General features: G+C 36.8%; 2 protein-coding genes across 3 annotated transcripts in view; both read left to right on the top strand.

Moving 5' to 3' along the window:
• Positions 1–21,381, top strand: part of LOC108738883 (lysophospholipid acyltransferase 2) — a 59,769-nt gene extending 38,388 nt beyond the window's left edge. Inside the window, exons 5-9 of one of the 2 annotated variants that reach the window (XM_025980335.1) lie at positions 3,221–3,480; positions 7,542–7,892; positions 18,546–18,743; positions 18,837–18,988; positions 21,123–21,381. In XM_025980335.1, coding sequence (XP_025836120.1) covers positions 3,221–3,480; positions 7,542–7,892; positions 18,546–18,743; positions 18,837–18,988; positions 21,123–21,297 — 1,136 coding nt within the window. In that variant the 3' untranslated portion in view covers positions 21,298–21,381. The remainder of the gene's footprint in view (positions 1–3,220; positions 3,481–7,541; positions 7,893–18,545; positions 18,744–18,836; positions 18,989–21,122) is intronic. The other variant, XM_025980336.1, reaches the window with a different exon arrangement.
• On the top strand, positions 13,127–17,764 carry LOC108738886 (IQ and ubiquitin-like domain-containing protein). Its single transcript, XM_018472495.2, has 2 exons — positions 13,127–14,967; positions 16,385–17,764. Exons 1-2 carry the CDS (start codon positions 13,988–13,990, stop codon positions 17,529–17,531), a joined length of 2,127 nt encoding a protein of 708 aa, XP_018327997.1. The 5' UTR covers positions 13,127–13,987; the 3' UTR covers positions 17,532–17,764.
• Positions 21,382–22,052: the final 671 nt, after the last annotated feature.

Genomic DNA, 22,052 nt, shown 5'->3' with positions numbered 1-22,052 from the left:
CGGCTGATGGACAAATTCAAAATTGGATTAGATAGAATACACATCCTAGTCTACCTTAACGATATTATCGTATTGTCTAGAACTTTCTAGGATCATCCTGAGGACCTACGGCACTAATTCTCACGTCTAACTACTCACTCTACTACTAACTGCGGCAAGTACCACTTCATGTGTACCTCAGTGCAATATTTGGGTCCCTCCTGTTGCCCCCACGGGAATTTACCCTGACCTTAGGAAAATTACGGTCTTCTTGAAAATCCAAGAACCTCCGGTAATCAGTAACCTTCCTTCAGACTTGTTGAAAGAAGCCCTCACCTTCGCACTTATCCTGAAGCAAGCGGACCCAGGGAAGTTATACACTCTCCAAACAAATGCTAGCGGCTACACTCTATAAGCGGCTGTACTCCAAGGGGAGAAAATACCCATAGAATATAGAATTCGATTCTTAACAAAAGCCGAGAAAAATTATTCCACTACAGAAAGAGAAGCCTTTGTCGTTATATGGGCAGCTCAAAAGTTTACGGGATATTTGAACGCAACCCCTGCGATCATCGTTACCGACCACCAACCCCTTTTTTGGCTGATGAACCTACATTCACCCAGCGTGCGCATGGCGTGGTAGATACTTCAATTCTAACCGTTCAACCCGCCCTTCGATAGACGACCTACCCCGAAATCTGAGGATTTAGGGGAATCTCGTGGATGGGGGGGTGTTCCGTGGGGAATTATTATCCCAAGGTGTCCTGTATCGGTACGCCTTCGAGGATAGCAGCAAGAAAACCTAATATGTCCACCGTTCGGTGACACGACCCCGATTACTGGAAGAATTGTATTACTCACCAATCTCTGGCCTCCTGTAAGGCCCACAAAAAAAAGTCATTTGACTTACTGCAAACTCCGATCCTTCAACAACGCTTCCAGGCAATCGTCGTGAATCTCTTTGGGCTCCTACCGCCTGAACCCAGACAAGAGACCTGGAGACTATTTGTTGAGGATACCATTTCACGATAGGTCTAGCTTGTCTCGCTGGTGCAAGCAGTTTCTAATGCGTGCTCTTGGACACTAGTCAGCGAGGTATTTATTACCTATGGAATCCTCAGGAATATCAGTTCCAACAACGGTACTCAGTTTATCAGATCGGTGATACAGAACATTCGGAATTATTTAGATATTTCACAAAAATTCACTTCTGTTTACTACCCATAGGCTAATACAAAAACAAACCGAGACAAAATGTTTAACTTTTGAAATATGCATAAGTACATATATTACGTATGCTAATTTTAGCAATACATACATGTGCATTATGGTAGATTGCTTAATTATATTATTGGCCTGCAATTATATATTGAAATGTTCAATAACCGATAGTGACGCATAAATGCATTTTGTTATTTTCAATTAATGTTAATTTATGATTGACTTCCGTCGACAAATCAGTTTAATTAAGTAACAACTGGGTCAGAAAGCAACGCCCGTGTGTTATCGTAAAATAAAAATACTCGGGTGAATGTTTAGAGGACTACATAAACACTACACAACACCCTTTAAAAAATATTAATCAATGCCTAAGCATGTAATGAGGTTATTTACGTTTGGAAGTCCAGTATCAAATTTAAATCATTATACGATAATAGACAATTTTATGGATTTATTAAAATTAATGCGATTTCACGAATAATTGTTTTGTGTTGCAACAAATAGGTAGATATTTGTAAGATTTCTGCTTTTAAGTCATTTTAAAAGCAGCAAGTATCATTATTTCATCAATTTTTGGAAAAGAAAATGTTATTATTTAAAACCACAAACAAATTAAGAAAATTTATTTTAATTCTAAAAAATTAAGCGTCTACAAGTTAATAAGTGGTACATGTGACAAATGCTATATTGGCCAAACAGAAAGAACATTCAAAACCAGAATTATTGAAAATTTTAAAAACTGAATTTAGAAAAGAAACTTCTGATAACTCCAATCGTCTAAGAAAATCATGGGTTTAAAGGAAATTATAGAATTTTCCACACATTAAACGAAGAAATAGTACTTAAAATTTTAGAATCTCTGGAAATAATAAAATTAAAAATCGAAACGCAGAACTATTGTTAAATGATCAAATAAAGTTAAATACATCACCCTTGTTAAATTTATTCTAATGTAACCCCCACACCACTTTTAGTTAAGGTATATATAAGTTAATTCTGTAAAATATTTACTGTAACACTCCACTTGAAAAAGCTATTGTGTTAGCGAAACAATTGTGGTTCTATTATTTTTTATAAAATGGAAGCACTAAAACATCCCACATCCTTAGCTATTTGTGAATAGTAATCTCATCTAGGTCCACTTCTACTCCTCTTAACTCCTGTTTCTGCTTCATATCTGAGATGTCCTAACAACCTATCTCCCACTAACTAACTAACTAACTAACCTACTAACTTCCATAGAATTCTCTGTTCTCGTATTCTTCTCTATCCAGGGTATCGTCATAATGCGTCTGTAACACCACATTTGGAACGCTTCTAAATTTAATTTTTTCGCCGCGCACAATAACCTTATTATGATTTTTTATTTTATTTTACTGATACTTTTCCTAATTAGCCCACTAATCGCAAAGGTTAGAGGTACCAATCATAACCTTTTAGGGATCAAATTGAAACAACAAAGTTTTTAGATAACACAAATTCCAGCAGCTGTATTTGACATTTGCAATACGTCTGTGATACCTGTTTAAAAAAAGTCTGTAATTGTTTTTCTTTGGAATTGGTCCCCATGTGCCCCCATCGAGCAGGTGCTTTTTCTATCCTCCCATATCCTTGCCCGCTATTATGCCGCAGGATAATAATGTCAAACCTAAAAATGAACCTGAATTTGGTATTACCATTAAGAAACAGTACTACAGATCATTTTTAGACAAAATCCTGCAGATGGTTGACTTTATAAGCTGTGTAGGTAGTTATTGAAACACAAAATTTAGAAATAACAAAAACCATAAACCATAAAGGCTTCAGGAGAATTGAATGTTATCCGAAAAATTATTAGTCTGAACTCGGTAGTTTTCGGTTTTTAAAATTTTTCTCTTTTGGTTGATAATGCCCATAATGTTTGTAGTATATACGAGTATATAATATTTATTTGACAAGGATTTCCTTTATCATTAATGGTTGATTATATTATTTATGACAACAATATGAGAGTTTTGCAAAACTTGTAATCCTTTAACAGGTCTTTCTATTTCAGGTCCGTTAATGGTAATAACGCAGAAGGTAACCAGTTTGGCATTCAATATACACGATGGTCTTACGCGGAAGGAAGTGGACTTGTCAAAAAATCAAAAGTATTACGCAGTGCGTCGTATGCCCACAGCCCTCGAGTATTTCAGTTACGCCCTAAACTTCCCCGCCTTGATGGCTGGCCCTGCCATATTTTACAGGGACTACATGGACTTCATTGATGGCAAGAGCTTCATGACGGTAACATCCAATGTAAGTCCTTAATTTCAATTATAAATAGACCATCACAATGGCATAAAAATGTAATATATTTTTTATATGTCTATTGATTGGTACTCTAAATATATGTATATATACATAATTTATATAACACAGAAATGTACTATGTGGATTTATTGGGATCCGTCAAATGGGAGGAGCCTAAAAACATGGCGCCGATTAGGGAAAATTTATCGTAGTTCCTATTGTGTACCGTGCAGTTTCCAAGTTTTTAAATTACGATAAAATGATAAGTATTGACACAATATGTGATTGGGCTGACACAAAGCCTCGGAAAGGAAATTTCGTTGAAGGTGAGCNGAATCCTCAGGAATATCAGTTCCAACAACGGTACTCAGTTTATCAGATCGGTGATACAGAACATTCGGAATTATTTAGATATTTCACAAAAATTCACTTCTGTTTACTACCCATAGGCTAATACAAAAACAAACCGAGACAAAATGTTTAACTTTTGAAATATGCATAAGTACATATATTACGTATGCTAATTTTAGCAATACATACATGTGCATTATGGTAGATTGCTTAATTATATTATTGGCCTGCAATTATATATTGAAATGTTCAATAACCGATAGTGACGCATAAATGCATTTCGTTATTTTCAATTAATGTTAATTTATGATTGACTTCCGTCGACAAATCAGTTTAATTAAGTAACAACTGGGTCAGAAAGCAACGCCCGTGTGTTATCGTAAAATAAAAATACTCGGGTGAATGTTTAGAGGACTACATAAACACTACACAACACCCTTTAAAAAATATTAATCAATGCCTAAGCATGTAATGAGGTTATTTACGTTTGGAAGTCCAGTATCAAATTTAAATCATTATACTATAATAGACAATTTTATGGATTTATTAAAATTAATGCGATTTCACGAATAATTGTTTTGTGTTGCAACAAATAGGTAGATATTTGTAAGATTTCTGCTTTTAAGTCATTTTAAAAGCAGCAAGTATCATTATTTCATCAATTTTTGGAAAAGAAAATGTTATTATTTAAAACCACAAACAAATTAAGAAAATTTATTTTAATTCTAAAAAATTAAGCGTCTACAAGTTAATAAGTGGTACATGTGACAAATGCTATATTGGCCAAACAGAAAGAACATTCAAAACCAGAATTATTGAAAATTTTAAAAACTGAATTTAGAAAAGAAACTTCTGATAACTCCAATCGTCTAAGAAAATCATGGGTTTAAAGGAAATTATAGAATTTTCCACACATTAAACGAAGAAATAGTACTTAAAATTTTAGAATCTCTGGAAATAATAAAATTAAAAATCGAAACGCAGAACTATTGTTAAATGATCAAATAAAGTTAAATACATCACCCTTGTTAAATTTATTCTAATGTAACCCCCACACCACTTTTAGTTAAGGTATATATAAGTTAATTCTGTAAAATATTTACTGTAACACTCCACTTGAAAAAGCTATTGTGTTAGCGAAACAATTGTGGTTCTATTATTTTTTATAAAATGGAAGCACTAAAACATCCCACATCCTTAGCTATTTGTGAATAGTAATCTCATCTAGGTCCACTTCTACTCCTCTTAACTCCTGTTTCTGCTTCATATCTGAGATGTCCTACCAATCTATCCCGCATATTTCCTATTGACTTCCATAGAATTCTCTGTTCTCGTATTCATCTCTATCCACGGTATCCTCATAATTCGTCTGTAACACCACATTTGGAACGCTTCTAAATTTAATTTTTTCGCCGCGCCCACCGTCCATGTTTCGCACAATAACCTTATCATGATTTTTTATTCTATTTTACTGATACTTTTCCTAATTAGCCCACTAATCGCAAAGGTTAGAGGTACCAATCATAACCTTTTAGGGATCAAATTGAAACAACAAAGTTTTTAGATAACACAAATTCCAGCAGCTGTATTTGACATTTGCAATACGTCTGTGATACCTGTTTAAAAAAAGTCTGTAATTGTTTTTCTTTGGAATTGGTCCCCATGTGCCCCCATCGAGCAGGTGCTTTTTCTATCCTCCCATATCCTTGCCCGCTATTATGCCGCAGGATAATAATGTCAAACCTAAAAATGAACCTGAATTTGGTATTACCATTAAGAAACAGTACTACAGATCATTTTTAGACAAAATCCTGCAGATGGTTAACTTTATAAGCTGTGTAGGTAGTTATTGAAACACAAAATTTAGAAATAACAAAAACCATAAAGGCTTCAGGATAATTGAATGTTATCCGAAAAATTGTTCACAGAATTATTAGTCTGAACTCGGTAGTTTTCGGTTTTTAAAATTTTTCTCTTTTGGTTGATAATGCCCATAATGTTTGTAGTATATACGAGTATATAATATTTATTTGACAAGGATTTCCTTTATCATTAATGGTTGATTATATTATTTATGACAACAATATGAGAGTTTTGCAAAACTTGTAATCCTTTAACAGGTCTTTCTATTTCAGGTCCGTTAATGGTAATAACGCAGAAGGTAACCAGTTTGGCATTCAATATACACGATGGTCTTACGCGGAAGGAAGTGGACTTGTCAAAAAATCAAAAGTATTACGCAGTGCGTCGTATGCCCACAGCCCTCGAGTATTTCAGTTACTCCCTAAACTTCCCCGCCTTGATGGCTGGCCCTGCCATATTTTATAGAGACTACATGGACTTTATTGATGGCAAGAGCTTCATGACGGTAACATCCAATGTAAGTCCTTAATTTCAATTATAAATAGACCATCACAATGGCATAAAAATGTAATATATTTTTTATATGTCTATTGATTGGTACTCTAAATATATGTATATATACATAATTTATATAACACAGAAATGTACTATGTGGATTTATTGGGATCCGTCAAATGGGAGGAGCCTAAAAACATGGCGCCGATTAGGGAAAATTTATCGTAGTTCCTATTGTGTACCGTGCAATTTCCAAGTTTTTAAATTACGATAAAATGATAAGTATTGACACAATATGTGATTGGGCTGACACAAAGCCTCGGAAAGGAAATTTCGTTGAAGGTGAGCGTGTTTTTAATGCCAATCACATTATAAAATTCGGAAATAACAAATCCGGAAGCTAGCCTTCAAATTCCGTCAAGTTTACTGCCTACTTTTTACAAACTTCGGATTTAAAAAGTGATTCACGTTATATAATTGGTGAGGTGATTCTGGGTGATTTAAGCAATATCATATCAATGACTTGCACGTGCAAAGCCGATTTAAGAGAACGTTGCAAACACATTATTGCAACTTTGTTGTATTGCAGCAGGTAGGTTCTTAACCTCAAAATACTTATATCGTATCATTAGAATTGTGTTAAATCAATTACACAGGAATAAATAATTTCTCACTTTATAATTTTAGTATGATTCTAGTTTTAAATATTAAGGTTATGGCTGATGGTAAATACTTGCTGAAATATAATCATGTGCATTAAAATGACGTGAACAAATTTTTATTCCGGAATTCACTTCTTTGATACCTACTGCTTTCATCCAAGCTTCTATTAGTTTACTTTTTTCTCTAATTTTCCGTATATATTTTTTACATATATAAAACGGTTAGTTTTTATTGGAAAGTAGTTAATGTAGGTGAAGAGTGAAGATCTATGTCTGAAGTGTTATTGCAGCTTTTCACTGAACATATTAACTTTTTATTTGATTTAACTTTAGAAGAAAACTTCGTCGATTCCATCATCAAAAAAAATTTTACTTTTTTAACGTGTTTTATTGTTTTAATAAACAATTTTACAATTTGCGTGCACAGTTCCTATGTAATTTTTCCCTCATTCGAGTTATAAATTTTGCCACCAGATGGTGTATGCCCATTTGACGGATCCCAATTCGCTGTTTACTTCTTTCCCTTAGTAATTGTTTGTATCAACTGTCATTAGTCATAACTTATGTAAGGTTACGGAATGATAGATAGATGATTTACGACCCGCAGTTGTCAGTTTTCGGGTACATAAAAAATATCGCCGGTATCGATCGCCAGCGGCATTATAAATTTAATTAAAACAAATTTTCTTGTTGTAGGGCACAATTGATAAGAAGAACCAGGACAAAACTGTAGTAATCGAGCCGTCACCCATAAAAGTTTGTTTCCAGAAGGCAATTTTGTCTTTGATATGCGCCTTCATATACATAAAGTTCACCCCGATGTTTCCCATTGCCAGTTTAAAAGATGACGATTTCGAGAACAAAAGTCTTACGTACAAGTTTGTTTATTTGCACATGGTCACCATGCTGGTCAGATTCAAGTATTACTTTGCCTGGTTATTGTCCGATGCGATCTGTAATAATGCAGGGTTGGGCTTCAACGGGTACGACGAGCACGGTGCTTTCAAATGGAACCGATTCTCGAACATCAATATATTGAAATTCGAGGTAAGTCATGTGCATCGTTGTATTATTTATTGGTCGTTTTCAATACCTTTTATCACTCTGAATGAAGGTGAGTAACGTGTTTTTATTTTCCTGAAATTGGCAATTTTAAAAGTAGGCCAATTGGAAATAACCTAGAACGAAGGATGGTCCCACAATGAAAAACTGAAGCTACAGTATTGTTAAGTACGTAACCAATAAAAAAATAAATAAAGCTAGAAACTGCCGGGTGAATAATATTATTTACATAGGGTAATCCGGTAGCATTATCCAGCGGTTTAGATTATAGCTTAGTGTTGTGCCCCGAATAAAAATTTTACGTACAGGGACTTTTGATTAGAGTCCTTACGTAGTGGATTAAGACTTAAGAGTGAAAATCAAACTTCCGCGAAGATAAGTCCATAATTTTACCTTATTCACAAAAACGATACACACTAATCAACCTCTTATTGACTAATAATTTAATTAATACTATTGATTGGTTTTGAGATAGTAACATTCAACATATGTACATTCTTCCACTTTCCTTGTCTTTACTTTGTCCGTTTCATATTCTCTCCGTAATTGCCACCCATCCATTCCCACGACACCTAAATTATTATCCGAAAGGGCCTTTCAACCTTCCTATTTTACACTAGGATGTAGGCTGGGGGGACTACCCAATAACGAGTATTAGCTGGTGGGAGTAAAGCACACCAAGAAAAAAAATTAATATATAAATAGTAACTCATAACACTCGAAAAAAAGTTCATGGTAGTCAGTGTTCTGTCGAAACTGCTAGACGTGGATCACGATTTTGATCTTGTTGGATCTCATCAGTTTTGACAGGACACAGACTTTTTGTTCAGTTTTTCCTCGAGGAGGGGAAATCTTAAAAAGACATCCCCTGGAGGAGGGTAGTGTCGAATTCGCCGAAGCGCCCACCTACTAAAACCCCTCCTCGAGTAGATAATTCAACCAGACGGTTGCGCATCCCAGGAAGGTTTATTGAGAGAGAGAGGAGTGGATTGAGTAAGGAGAGGGAGAGTTTTGGGGAAAGGAATAGTGTGGGTGAAAAACCGGTGTCCCACCCCAGTGAGTTGGGTGGGCACTCGCGTTAAAGAGCGAAACTAGAGTTGAGCAAAGGGTGAGCAACTCAAGAGAAAAGGTGGCATAGCTTTCTGAAACGATCGTTTGGTTTAGGGGCAAAATCGAAAAATATCGAAATAGAGGGGTTTGTGTGACTTGACAGGGGAGAGAAGATAGACCAGTTTCTTTCAGAAATTGTGTGTTTCTGATGAACCATGGGTAGTTGAATACGGAACGAAGAATCCGCATGTAAGTGCCTTGAACAATTTATAGGCGGCGGGGTCAGTGCATCCCCAGATTGGAATGTAGTAAAATCAAATGCTTCTAATAATTGCGTTGAACGCATGGATTTTTGTGATGTGAGATGGAGCTGTTTTGGAAGAAGAATTTCAGGGAGAGAAAGGCGCCTAGGGTATTGGCACGGGTGGCAAGGATGTGTTTTCGCCATGTGAATCCTCTATTAAAAACAACGCCGGGATAACTGAAGGAGTTGCTCCATTTAATGGGTTGGTTGTTAGCGGTGATTGTGGGAGGCTTTCAGATCCTGTGGGAGAAGAAGATAGTTTCCGACTTGGTCTCGTTAATGGTCAAATAAGTTTCCATTTGCGATACCAGATGGGGAGCAGGGGCAGAAATGTGTTAATATTTGAGGAGCTCCGTATGATTGTTTTGATGGAATTTTTGAGGGTAATATCATCGGCGTAAAGGGAAATGAGAATTGAAGGGTGAGACGGTAAGCCTGCACAGAAGAAATTAAATAGAAGGAGCGACAGCGTGGAACCTTGGGGGACGCCAGCCGTGACGGGTTTGCTGGTGGATAAAGCAGAACCAACAAAGAAAGAAAGGATCTAATAACCCTGATAAGGACGTGTGGAGTTTTGAGGGCAATGAGTTTGGAAATGAGACCTTCGTGCCGGACTCGATCTAAGGCCTGTTTTTTTTGTTTAGATTATTTTTGAAGAGGGGAAATCTTCAAAAGACACCTCCTGAGGTGAGGTAGTTTCGGATTTTTACTGACTAAAACCCCTCCTTGAGTGGGGAGATAAACCTTGAGGGTTACTCATCCCCGGGAAGAAAATGGTAGGTTGGGATTGAGAAGAGGATTGAGATGAGAAAAAGGATTAAGCGTGGGGGAGAAGGGAGTATTGGGGAGGGAAACCGTCGAAGTAGGTGGTCCACCTCTAAACTGATGGGTGGACACTCGCGCTAAAGAGTGAAGCGAGAATAGAGGACACAGATTTTTTATTGCTTATATTACTCTCGAGGAGGGGAAATCTACAGAAGACACCCTCTGAAGGAAGGTAGGTAGTGTCGGATTTTTACCGACTAAGACCCCTCCTCGAGTGGGGATATAAACCCTGAGGGTAACTCATCCCCGGGAAGATATTGGAAGGTTGGGATTGGGGAGAGGGTTGAGAAGGAAAAATGGTTAGGCGTAGGGCTCAGGGAGTGTTGTGGGGGGGACTGTCGGAATAGGTGGTCTACCTCTGATGTAATAGGTGGACACTCGCGCTAGAAAGCGAAGCTAGGAGTATAGAGAGCACAGGCCAACTCTACCTGCTACCTAGAGACGGCGTTTTATAAAGTACCACAAACAGCGTAGTGAACGCCATCTGTGGTTCAGTGGATATATAGTGGCATTCAGTATATTCAATAACCATCCGTCAACGTAAATGGACCTTGTTGGACTGAGTGATCCGCAGATGGCATTCACCACGCCGTTTGTGACACTTCACAACATTTGTTATGACATTCCGGTTTCAATACTCATTAGGCCATATTCCGCATTCTTAATATTGCGAACAGTAATCTAGATCTTCATTTGCTTCTCTTTACTCCTGTTTCTGGTTCTAATATGTCTGCTAGCCTTTCCTTTTTGCTTCGCTGTCCACGTATCTTTTTAGAGTTTGCAAGTAAACATGAGCGCTGGAGATTTCAGTCACATTTACCAACGGAACGTCTGAACCTAACAGTTTATTTAGACCACGATTCTTTAACCCGAATCATAATTCTACGATACCATTGATTACATCCGTGAAAGCCGATACTGATAGGTAAATTAATACTCAATTCGAAATTTCGAGTTTGTATTTTAAAGTGTTTTTTTTTTAAGTTAGAATGGGATAATTAAGTATCTGTCTGTAAGAAAAAATTAGTTTTTATCTTTTATATTTTCTTGCACGTGCAGATCGATTTATGTTTGCTTTCTTAAATAAAGCCAATTTTCTACCTAACAAGAAAAATCTAAAAGTATGGTGTGTTTGAAGAGTGTTTAATAAAGTTTGCATTTATGATTTATTACCCCTAATTGAAAACGGTACTTGTAACGGTGATTTTCATTAATTGCTCATACAAATAAATTTCTTCAAGTACGTAGATGCTTTGAGATTGACAAGTTGGAGCATTTCCAACACTTGTCATATTGTAATGTAGTTTGAACCGCTGATCGTCAGTTCAATGTCAAATTTTTAAATCGCACTACAGTAAAACTCAACCAGAAGATTAAGCGTTGATTGAATCTTTCATAAATAAACAATCTATACGTTTTTCACACCTAAACTATTACTTCTGAATCCTGTTTTTATCAATTAACTTAATTAATCAGTGTAACAGTGGACTAATTTGAAAACAACGTTACATGTATAATAATATTTATTTATTCATTAGTATGAGAGTTTGGTGACCGTCCCTGAGTTTGTATGTCACAATTGTACACCTACTTATCCAACTCAAACTTGTACATACTTTTCTATCTGATTATCATTGTCAGTTCCGGCTCATCGTCATTGTTTTGCTTTTATAAAAGTTCATTATTTTTGGCCCACCGCCACTGTTACAAGTAGCTCCTCATGAATGCATTCGGTGCGATTTATTTTTATACGCGCTTACCTCTTTGATATTAATAGCCTCAGGATAGCAGCCTTTGTTTCTGATACTGATAGTCGACATCGACTATAAGGGTAGTGTGTGTATGTATCATGCAGTCGAATCTCTGTAACTCGAATTTCAGTGTACCTACTGTAATATTAGGTATTAATAAATAATTAAGAAGAATAATAAGACGCTCGTGGGGGTTTAATGTTAAATCTAACGTATGTTTCGGCCAAAAGGTCATTTTGAAAAAGTGAAAATAAAATGGAATGGAAAATGACCCATTGATCGAAATGGGTAGTCAATCCTAAGACTAGTTGGACCTTCACTTTTTCCATACTTCGATAATCTTTACACGCCATCTCCACTCCTTCCTATCCTGAGCTAATCTTCGCATTTCTCTAAAACTAGAACATCCCACAACCCTAACCATTTATGAACAGTAATCTATTCTAACTCTACCTCTGCTCCTGTATTTAGTATGTCTCTCACTAGCTCTTTATACCTGAGATGTCCTACCAACCTATCTCGCCTATTTGCTTTCGACTTCCATAGCATTGTCTGCTCTCCTACCCTTTCTAGCACCTCCACATTACTAATCTTCCCTAATATCCACAATATTTTCATCATACGCTGTATGCGAACATAAAGGTGATTTCTTTTTGTTTTGACTTTCTAGATATCAAAACTCAGTAACTTCTTCTAATTTTTTGCTCCTTTTCTTATATACGGCTCTTTGCATACTATAATCTGTCGTCAATATCGCTATCTCCAACTCTTCCTTGCTGGATGCTAACACCACTATATCATCTGTAAATCTATCCATGCAAAATCTTTTGTCTCTATATATGTGTATACTGCAGCGAGCACGAGTGTGTTTGTGTGCGATCGGGAACACGTGTGGGTGAACGGCTTATCGACTAGCCGCGGGCGCCTTTCTTCATATGCGTCGTATTTGTAATCTTGTGTGTCGTAACTGCGTTCTGGGAAAGCAGTTAAACAGTTCAAAGAAAAAATAAACTAATCCGGATGTTTCCAGAAGATTCAAGAAAGTAGACAAAAGAGTATTTAAAAGAAGAGACGATCGCCTAGAGAAGTAGAAATAAATTGATCGTTGCAGAAGTGAATCCAGAAATAAATAGCGCCGTGAATAGTGATATATCAACAGTAGTGTAAATAAATAGAATAATTCATAACCTAACTTTAGTAATAATTTAATAGTGTTTTTAAATTCAATAATTAGCGTAAATAAATAGTTTTTGTGGTTATCAGTATTAGAAGTTAATTTTGTTAAACCTACGAACATTACAATAGATAACCTAGGTAGGGTTATGTATTCAATAAGATTAGCATCTCCGAATATGTATGGATTAAAAAGTAGTGGTGACAGTGTGCATCCTTGTGTAACTCCCTTCCTATTGTGTTATGAAAGAAATTTTATATGAATTTATTTGCAAAAATTGCTACGCCAACTTATTTTTGAATAAATTATTATTATGTGAAACACGTTGATATTTAATGATGGTTAATATCAAATATTAATGTGAAAATTCATTTTCAATTTTTTACCCATTTGAAAGTTACCTCAAGTTAATGAGGAAAAATTTGTTGCTGTTGTCTTAACTTGCGGTAATTTATGTTGGGTAAAAAATTGAAAATTAATTTTCACATTAATATTTAAATGAAATAAATGAAAACGTTTTCAACCAATTTGGAACCGTCAAGAGTTTTGCAATTGCTTTAACTCAACGAATGCGTGATAATAATAAAGATAATAGTCGGAGTATAGGGTCTTCATGAATAAACTTTTCAGAACGTTTCAAATTTGTTGAAAAATGTACAACCCTAGGTAGAGCTTTCTAGAAGTTCTTTGATGTAACGAAGTCTGAAATTTCCCGTTTTAATTCCCTAATTTCCCAACCAGATGCATACTTTAATATTGATCAAGCTCGTTCCAGTTTTGGCTGATTTACGATACTTTAATTTCGTTCAGTTCGTATCAGTCCAGTCGTTACTATAACGTGAATAACAAGAATATCGATTCTCGCAGCCATAACGGTATAAATATCGCTTAGCGACGTTTTCGCTGACATTTCTATGACACTCTCGTTGAGGATACTCTGAAATCTTGTGATTTATTAATTATTAAAAGTCTCACCATGAACGAGATTCGGACAGATTTTAAATTGCGGAGAGAATTGGACAAAATGTGCAGAGTAGTGTTCCACTCCACTGAGTCCCTGGAATACAGCATAGAAGACGAAAGTTTGGACATGATAACGGTCAAATTTACTACAGTGGATGACAACTTCTTCACCCAGTCGTACTCGTCAAAATTAACAATCGCTAATGTTAAAGTGATCTTGGGTAGAGTGTTTTCCGTGCCACCGTTGATACTCAAGATATTGGACAGCGACGAAAATGACATATCCGATGAGAAACCGCTCTACACCTTTGACGTAGAACTTTATGGTAAAGTGGAATTGTTTCTACTATCTACAGATCCAGACCGGAAGATTTTAGCCGAGAATGCGTATAAAGATTTGGTTCCTGTGGATGTTATAACTGTCAGAGTAGAAGATCCATGTTATCCAGAAAAATACAGAGAGCTTATTGTCGAAATTGAAGACAGGCGCATAAAGAAACCGTTCCTTGGAGGGTTCGTCAATACCCAAACTCATTTAGAATACCACAATGGTTATTCTCAAACTGGCCCGCCCAAACCAAAAGTGCCCCCGTGGATGAAGAACCATAGGGACACTCAGACCTATTTCTACAGGAGCAGGATGTACGATGCCCATTACGAAAGAGCCCAACAGATGGCTAATGAGAACACTTGGATTCCAAATGTAAACGATAAGATAATGCAGGCCGGTCCATATGAAACCGCTGAGGAACGCGAGAAAAGAATCGATTTACCAGAAAAAATTCGGAGAATACAGAGATATTTTAGGGCTTGGAAAATGAGAAAAGCACTCCGAGCTCTCTCTGATGAATATAAGAAACGGATTCGTCTGGAAAAAGAGTATGAGGAGTTTCTGATAAGGGAAGATGCGGAAAGGAGAAGGCGAGAATTAATTGCCAAAGTGTTTCCAAGAACGAAAGAAGATTTTCGTATGTTGCATGCTATGGTTCACAGGTAGGTAACATAGTATACTGTAAAATTATTGAGAGATTGCGTTTACGTCATTTACATAGTTTGTATGAACCCATCCAAGCAAGTGATGATAATGATAACAGCTCATTCGACTCATTTGTAATATACAATTATAGGTTACGATTAAACCGAATTTGTCTATACTATTTTAAACCAAAATTTGAGATAAAAAATTAGCTTAGGGATTTTTATTTTTTTATTTTATCCAAGTAGTTCACCCTAGAGTTTATGCATCATTTTTCATTTCCAAGAAACGTGAATGTCAACGTTCAGAGAGTACTGCAGTCGAAAAGCATACAACTAGAAAAATGCAATAAATGTAGATGGAATTCTCAAGTTGCTTTAGCTTTTCATCTTCTTTCACGCTAAACAACTGTTTTCAGTGAGTGGGCGTTATATAAAACCGTCCTCAAGTTTCCGAGAATATTAAAGAAAACATTATATCTTGTGAAAATAAATTGTTCGTTTTTCTTCGAAATTATTACAATGTTTTTTTATAATCATCCTACCGCAATTTCCATGTATTTTATTAAAAAGTCATGCTTTTTATTCCGCAAAATTAACGAAAAAACTCACTGCAAAATGTTAGTCTACTTAATTCAGAGAAAAAAAGAAAATTAATCCTAAAATTTTCTCAAGCAAATTTCCGGTTATAAAAAGTAGGTAAAAAATGAGGGACCAATTTAACTGGCTGATAATCTCGCGTTAATACTGCTCATATAATAAGTGGTGTAAATACATGTCCTCAGTGATTTTTTGCCATGGAACAGGCGAGCTGAAAAGTTCGTAGGCTAGCATACAAAAAATTATTTTTTTCGATAGAATTTGATTTTATTATTCAATATAGTTCCCTTCGAAGGCGATACAACGATTATAGCGGTCATACAATTTTTAATACGATTTGTCTTTAGCCTCAAAATAGGCTTCAGTTTCGGCAGTTACCTCTTCATCGGCGCGAAATTTCAATCCAGCGAGCACCTTTTTGAGGTCTGAGAACAGAAAAAAGGCGCTGGGGGGCAGATCCGGAGAATACAGTAGATGCGGAAGCAATTCGAAGCCCAATTCATGGAATTTTGCCATCGATTTCATTGATTTGTGACACGGTGCATTGTCTTAATGAAACAGCACTTTCTTTTTCAAACAACAAAAGTTCTTTCACCAAAAATGCTATAACTCAGATACCAATAGTGCAACAGCTGTGAAATTTATACACGTGTCTTTTGAAGGTTAGGGCTAACTAAAAATCATATGGATTTGATAGTAGTAGAGCCATATATGGGTCAGTTTACGAACTTTTCAGCCCGCCGTTGTATATTAGAATGAGTCTATCTATTTTTCCGTTTATTTGATTATCGCAGCTTCTTTTATATATGTTCCTATATGGACTTTTGTCTGTTAGGTGGAAATTGGCAGAAATACGAAAAATTTGTGAAAATTTTTCGGGCCCAGCAAAAATATCTGAATTCTACATACTTCTCGAGAAAGAAATCCAATTGTTAAACACAATTGACAAACAGAGGCAAAAGATGAAAGAAGATTATGAAATGAAAAAAGAAGAGGAATTTTTCCTAACAATAGGGACACCTTTGGAATGGAATAGCAACTACAGGAATCTCTATGTGCAAATGGATACCTTAGAAACCCAGAAAGCTCGTCAGTACCATGATCTGTTCCGAACACTTCGTGACCATGATTTGTGCAAGGAACGTCGCCTGAACGCCTTATTCAACGTCAAAAAGCAACTACAAGACCAGGATCATAACTGCCAACTGTCAAACGAAATAGTTGAACTGATAGATCGATGTTGCGTATTGATTTCTCGAGGATTTGAATATAAACAACTGGAAATGCTCCAAAAAAGAATTGAACATCTCCTCATGAAACACTTAAACCAACGTGAATGCAACGAGGGTATAACAAACCGCTTGGTGAGAGTTAAAGAAAAGGTGATGCACCAGGATTTATTCCTCTGTCAGAGATGCCAGAAACTGAAAAGCCACAACGAATTCCCGATCGATTCCCGTACCAAACTCCTCCGTATCTGCAACTCGTGCATATGGATTGACAAGGTGCAACAACCGCCAATCAACATGGCCCCATACGCCTACATCCTGAAGTGCATCAGAAGAGAAGAAAGAAGAAAAGGAGCTCAATCATCTGTGGCTTTCGTCTTAGGCAACGAAGACATCCAGTACATCGTGGATCACATATGGCACGGACACTCAGCGCTCAGTGAATGTGACGATATCCATGCCCTTCGGCTGGCACGTTGGGAGAAAGACAAGGAATGGTCGCCTTGGAATTGTGTCTTATTGACAACCGAAGAAATTAGGAATCACAATCAACTGGAAAAATTCGAGGGTGCATACGAATACGAGTTTATTGAAAAGGTTCAGCATAAGCATTTGGACGGCAAGGTGTATTTCAAGAAAGCATACAAATACGGAAATACTGTTAAGTATGGGGTTGATTGGAGCAAGATTGAGGGGCACATTGATTTCGTTGCTGTTAACAGTAAAGTGAGGATACCTCCCACATGTCATTAAATTTAATGCCATGTGATTAAATTGTATGCAAATCAGTCCAGAAACCGAAATGTAGTAATGATTTCAAACATTAAAATCAATTTCACCAATAAAGTTGTATTTGTTCTTGTTAATCTCAGTTATTTGGGAGTTTGTGTTTTTTTTATATAGAAACAGAATATTTTAGGTATAGATTGGCTGTATTGAAGAGATAGTCAGAGACATATTAGAAGTAGAAATAGGAGTTAAGAGGAGTAGAGGTAAATATAGACTAGATTACTGTTTACAGATAGTAAAGGATGTGGGATGTTGTAGTATGCGTTGATCAATTTCTGATCGGGTGACCAGATCAAGGAATGGAGTACTGTACTCTGATCAGAAACTGATCAGATGCCCGTATTACGGAAAATCTAATCCGCATCTGATCATAATCCGGGTTCTCTGAACTAATTTCCAGTCGGGTACAAAAGGGTGCAATATAATGTTTAGCCAAATATGTTTTTAAATTAAATATAGTAGTGATAAGAAATTGGTCAGGTGACTGGATTAAGTGATAGGATACTCTACTGTCAATTTCTGATCGGATGACCAGATCAAGGAATGGAGTAGGTACTGTACTCTGATCAGATGGGTGGATCAACGGATAGAGTACTGTACTCTGATCAGAAACTGGTCAGATGCCCGTATTACGGAAAATCTAATCCACATGTGATCATAATCCAGGTTCTCTGAACTAATTTCCAGTCGGGTATGTCCATCTCTCATGATTTTATACCAAAGTAAAATGTACTTAGTACAGACGTGAAGCTTCACAAGAAAGACATTTCGTTAGACGATAACTTCATCAAATGGTATATATTCCGTCCTGTCTTTCTGCGTCTCGTTGTGGTCTGTTGAACCCATGGAAATTACCTGATATTTTCGATGGTTCATATATGGAGCCCGGAATGGCGTTTGGTTCAACAAACGGACCATAAAACGTTACTGATTTATCATAATTTTTAGATTAACCAGGATAATATTTATTTGTTTCAGTTTGGTTCAAACTTGCGTGAAAGCATAGAAGCTTGGAACATGGGAACCAATAAATGGTTACGTATGGTGGTGTATGAGAGAGTACAAAATTACCCTATCGTTCTAACGTATGCCTTATCCGCCCTGTGGCACGGATTTTATCCAGGTTACTATTTAACTTTTGCAAACGGAGCCATTTTTACAATAGCTGCCAGAACGGTACGTAATCGTTAATAAAAATTTCTTCTATTTTCGTACTACATATTTTGATAGTTGGCATAAAATTATTTATTTTTTTGTTGGTTGTTGCAGATGAGGAGAACAGTAAGGGATTACTTTACGGGCAATGCAGAACTGAAGTTGATCTATGACATTGCCACATGCATTTTAACCCGTTTAGTTATGGCTTATATTACGTTTACTTTTGTACTACTTGATTTTTGGCCCAGTGTTCGGCTCTACCTGTAAGTACATCAACATTTTTTGAATCTTATAAAAATTGTCTATGGGCGCACTAAATGTATTAAAAATCAATAAGTGCCGTTTCACACGGAGCTGATGACGCGCGTTTAAACGCTTACATATAAACGCTCGTCGGTCAACAAGACGTGTTTTCACAACGGCGCGTTTGGTCGACCGAATAATGAACTATAGGGTTGTTCGCAAAGTCATTTCGTTTTTTTTTTTTGTGGAAATGAAAGACAGTTTTCGTATAATAAACAAATACTTTATTAAATTATATATTGACCGTTCTGGTCCAACACCTTTTGCCATCTTTCTGGTAGTAGCATAATTCCACGCTCATAAAATTTTTGGTCTTTGCTGGCAAAAAAATGATCGAGGTTTTTGACCTCCTCATTTGAGGTGAAGGTTTTACCGTCTAAAACATTTTGGAGTGACCGGAAAAAATAATAATCCTATGGTGCCAGGTCTGGAGAATATGGTGGGTGTAGCTATATGGTATATGAGCTCTCAAAGCATATAAAAATTATACGGCTTAAATGTGAAGTTGGGTGCAAAAGAATACAATTAAATCCTCTGTCGGGAAAAAACGAAATGACTTTCCGAACAACCCTATAGAATCTCGCTGCGTTTCCATATCATCGTTACCTTCTATTTTCACGGTCAAGAAAATTTTTCATATAACTTTTAAACGGTGCGGCGCAATTGTTGAACTCAGTGTCAGTACAGCAATAATGAACAACACAAGGAAGTTTAATTGTGTTGTTATCGTCTATATACATTAACAGAAGACAAACTCGAACAAAAAATTTCGAAATGATCAGTATTCTGTCGAAACTGTAGACGCGGATCGCGATTTCGTACATGTTGGATCTCATCAGCGCGTCGCAGACAGTTTCGACAGGACGCAGACCAACTTTACCTGCTGTCTTAACTCAGCGCCTAAACGCCATCTGTGGTACAACCGCGCCATTTGTACGACGAACACCCTGAACCACTCTTAATCTTATCTAACAAAAAACAATATGTAAGCAAAACAATACAACACAGTTGCTACACTGATGCTGGTAATTTCCAGCCGATTGAGTGTGACGTTGCGGGTCATATTTCTTTACCAGGGCCGGAATTGAATTTTCCTGTACTTCCATGTACATTTGGACCATATCTCAAAAAGATGAGTTTTTTACATCTTAGCGCCCAATGAAACTTTTGATCTGCATGTCGAGAACTGCCAGAATCCAAAGTTTCAAGAAATTCAACAGAGGGCCATTTTCCGTAAGGATCTAACGGGGTCCTTTACACCAATACCGAGCAGCATAGTCTACATTTCTAGGCCCCAGAAGTTTAGGTCAGTGGTGTTGTGCTAATTTTTTTTCCGGAACGCGTATATATAATTATATAGACAGGGCCGATCCTGGATAAGCGGCCGCTCTGTGCGGTCTCATGTTCCAAATTTGACGACGACGGGGGGGATTTCCCCCAATTTTCGCCCGTCGCCAGGATCGGCCCTGTTCACGGTTCGGAAAAACAAGCCGGTTCGTTCCGGTTCGGGGTTCGGTTCAAACCCTTGTTTATAATAATACATATAAAAATTCGTCAAAAATTAGAAATTCTTTTTAATTTTTTTTTCAATTCGTCAGCCAATCCTCGTTATCAGAAATCATCTTTAGTTCCGGAACGCGTTCCTGTCCAAAAAGTAACGACGTTCTGGAGCGTTCCGGCTCGACAACACCACTGGTTTAGGGCATTGCTTAGCATTCGGGAAGACACCGGTTTAATTCCGTGTCTGTCTGCCTTGGTCCAAGTTTTTCTGTGGTTTCCTTGGATCACTTAGACAAATGCTGGGGCAGTAATACTCCACAAATAAAATTTCTGTCTTCATTTCGTCCGTCTCTATCTTTCTCACCCGAACCACCACCCACCCATTTCCACGATTCCTGAAAGGAGGCTGAAGAGGGCCTTCCGCCCTACCTTCCGGCGTAATCCGGAGGAACTGCCCGCCCACCAGTATTACTGGCTGGTGGGAATGAAACACTCAAAAGTTTTTCCTTTACAATTAAAATTTAGTAAGATACCAAAAAACGTTCCTTTTTAGGTCAATTCGTCTATATTATTTTAATTAAATTTATGTTTTAGACATATGCACCTGTGCCTTCATATTGTAGCGGTGATAGCGATCCTGATAGTGCCTCGGGTGATTCGCAGAGCAGTTCCTGGTGATTCTAGTCAGCTGTCCGCTAAAGGCAGAATCGCGCACGCCCTTAGGAAGGCCAGCCCACTCACCAATAGCGTCTCCAATCACCATGACTGAATTTATTTATTTATTGTTTATTTTACCTACCAAACAACTAACTAACTATACATATATAATACATAAGTGATTTACTACCCGCCAGTGCTAGGGCTTCTTCTTCTTCTACTTCTTTGTTAAGGTGCTGCTGCTGCTGCTACTGTTGTTGTTCTCATCGTTGCTGTTATTTGTGACAACTGCACAACATTTTTTCCCTTTTCTGTTACAAATACTTTCAAAGATTTATATTATGATCATGGATCGTTTATCATCATTATCGTCGTCATGGGCCTCTCTCTATCTCTTCTTACTCTTACGGTTAGCGTCAAAGGAAATCTAGTGTTAATTGACGGTACTTCAATTTTGTTGAAGGAAGAAATCGTTAAAAATTACTTCAACCTTGTTGAAGGAAGAAATCGATTATGGCACCTTGTAAATTTTATTTATTTTAAGACAAATATTGAAATTGTTTAAAACAACTCACTCCCTTCAAATTCCATTGCGCGCACCATCAAAAGCCAGCAACTGTAACTGTTCAAGAAAATATCTAAGAAGGTAGGTGACATTTTACCATAAGTTTGGATTTTTTTGTTTACAATAAATCGTTAACGAAACTGAAAGCGGATAGTGTAGTGTTTTAGTTTGTTTTTTTTTATTAATATGTATCCGGTGACTAACTAATTAATAAAATTAAAATAATTTCGAGTATAAAAGTGTGAAAATTGAATATTGCAGATACTTTAAGTATATCTGAAATGAATATGAAATGTTATGGT

Source organism: Agrilus planipennis, unplaced genomic scaffold, assembly GCF_000699045.2.
Source record: "Agrilus planipennis isolate EAB-ADULT unplaced genomic scaffold, Apla_2.0 scaffold210, whole genome shotgun sequence".
In the NCBI taxonomy this organism is placed as follows: Eukaryota; Metazoa; Arthropoda; class Insecta; order Coleoptera; family Buprestidae; genus Agrilus; species Agrilus planipennis.
Note: the sequence above shows the minus strand (reverse complement) of the source record. Positions and strands in the feature narration are given on the sequence as shown.

Coding starts and splice junctions, on each gene's coding strand:
- LOC108738886 (XM_018472495.2), top strand. CDS start 13,988: ATGAACGAGATTCGGACAGATTTTAAATTGCGGAGAGAATTGGACAAA. Junction 14,968..16,384: donor TTGCATGCTATGGTTCACAG/GTAGGTAACATA, acceptor TTTGTCTGTTAG/GTGGAAATTGGCAGAAATAC.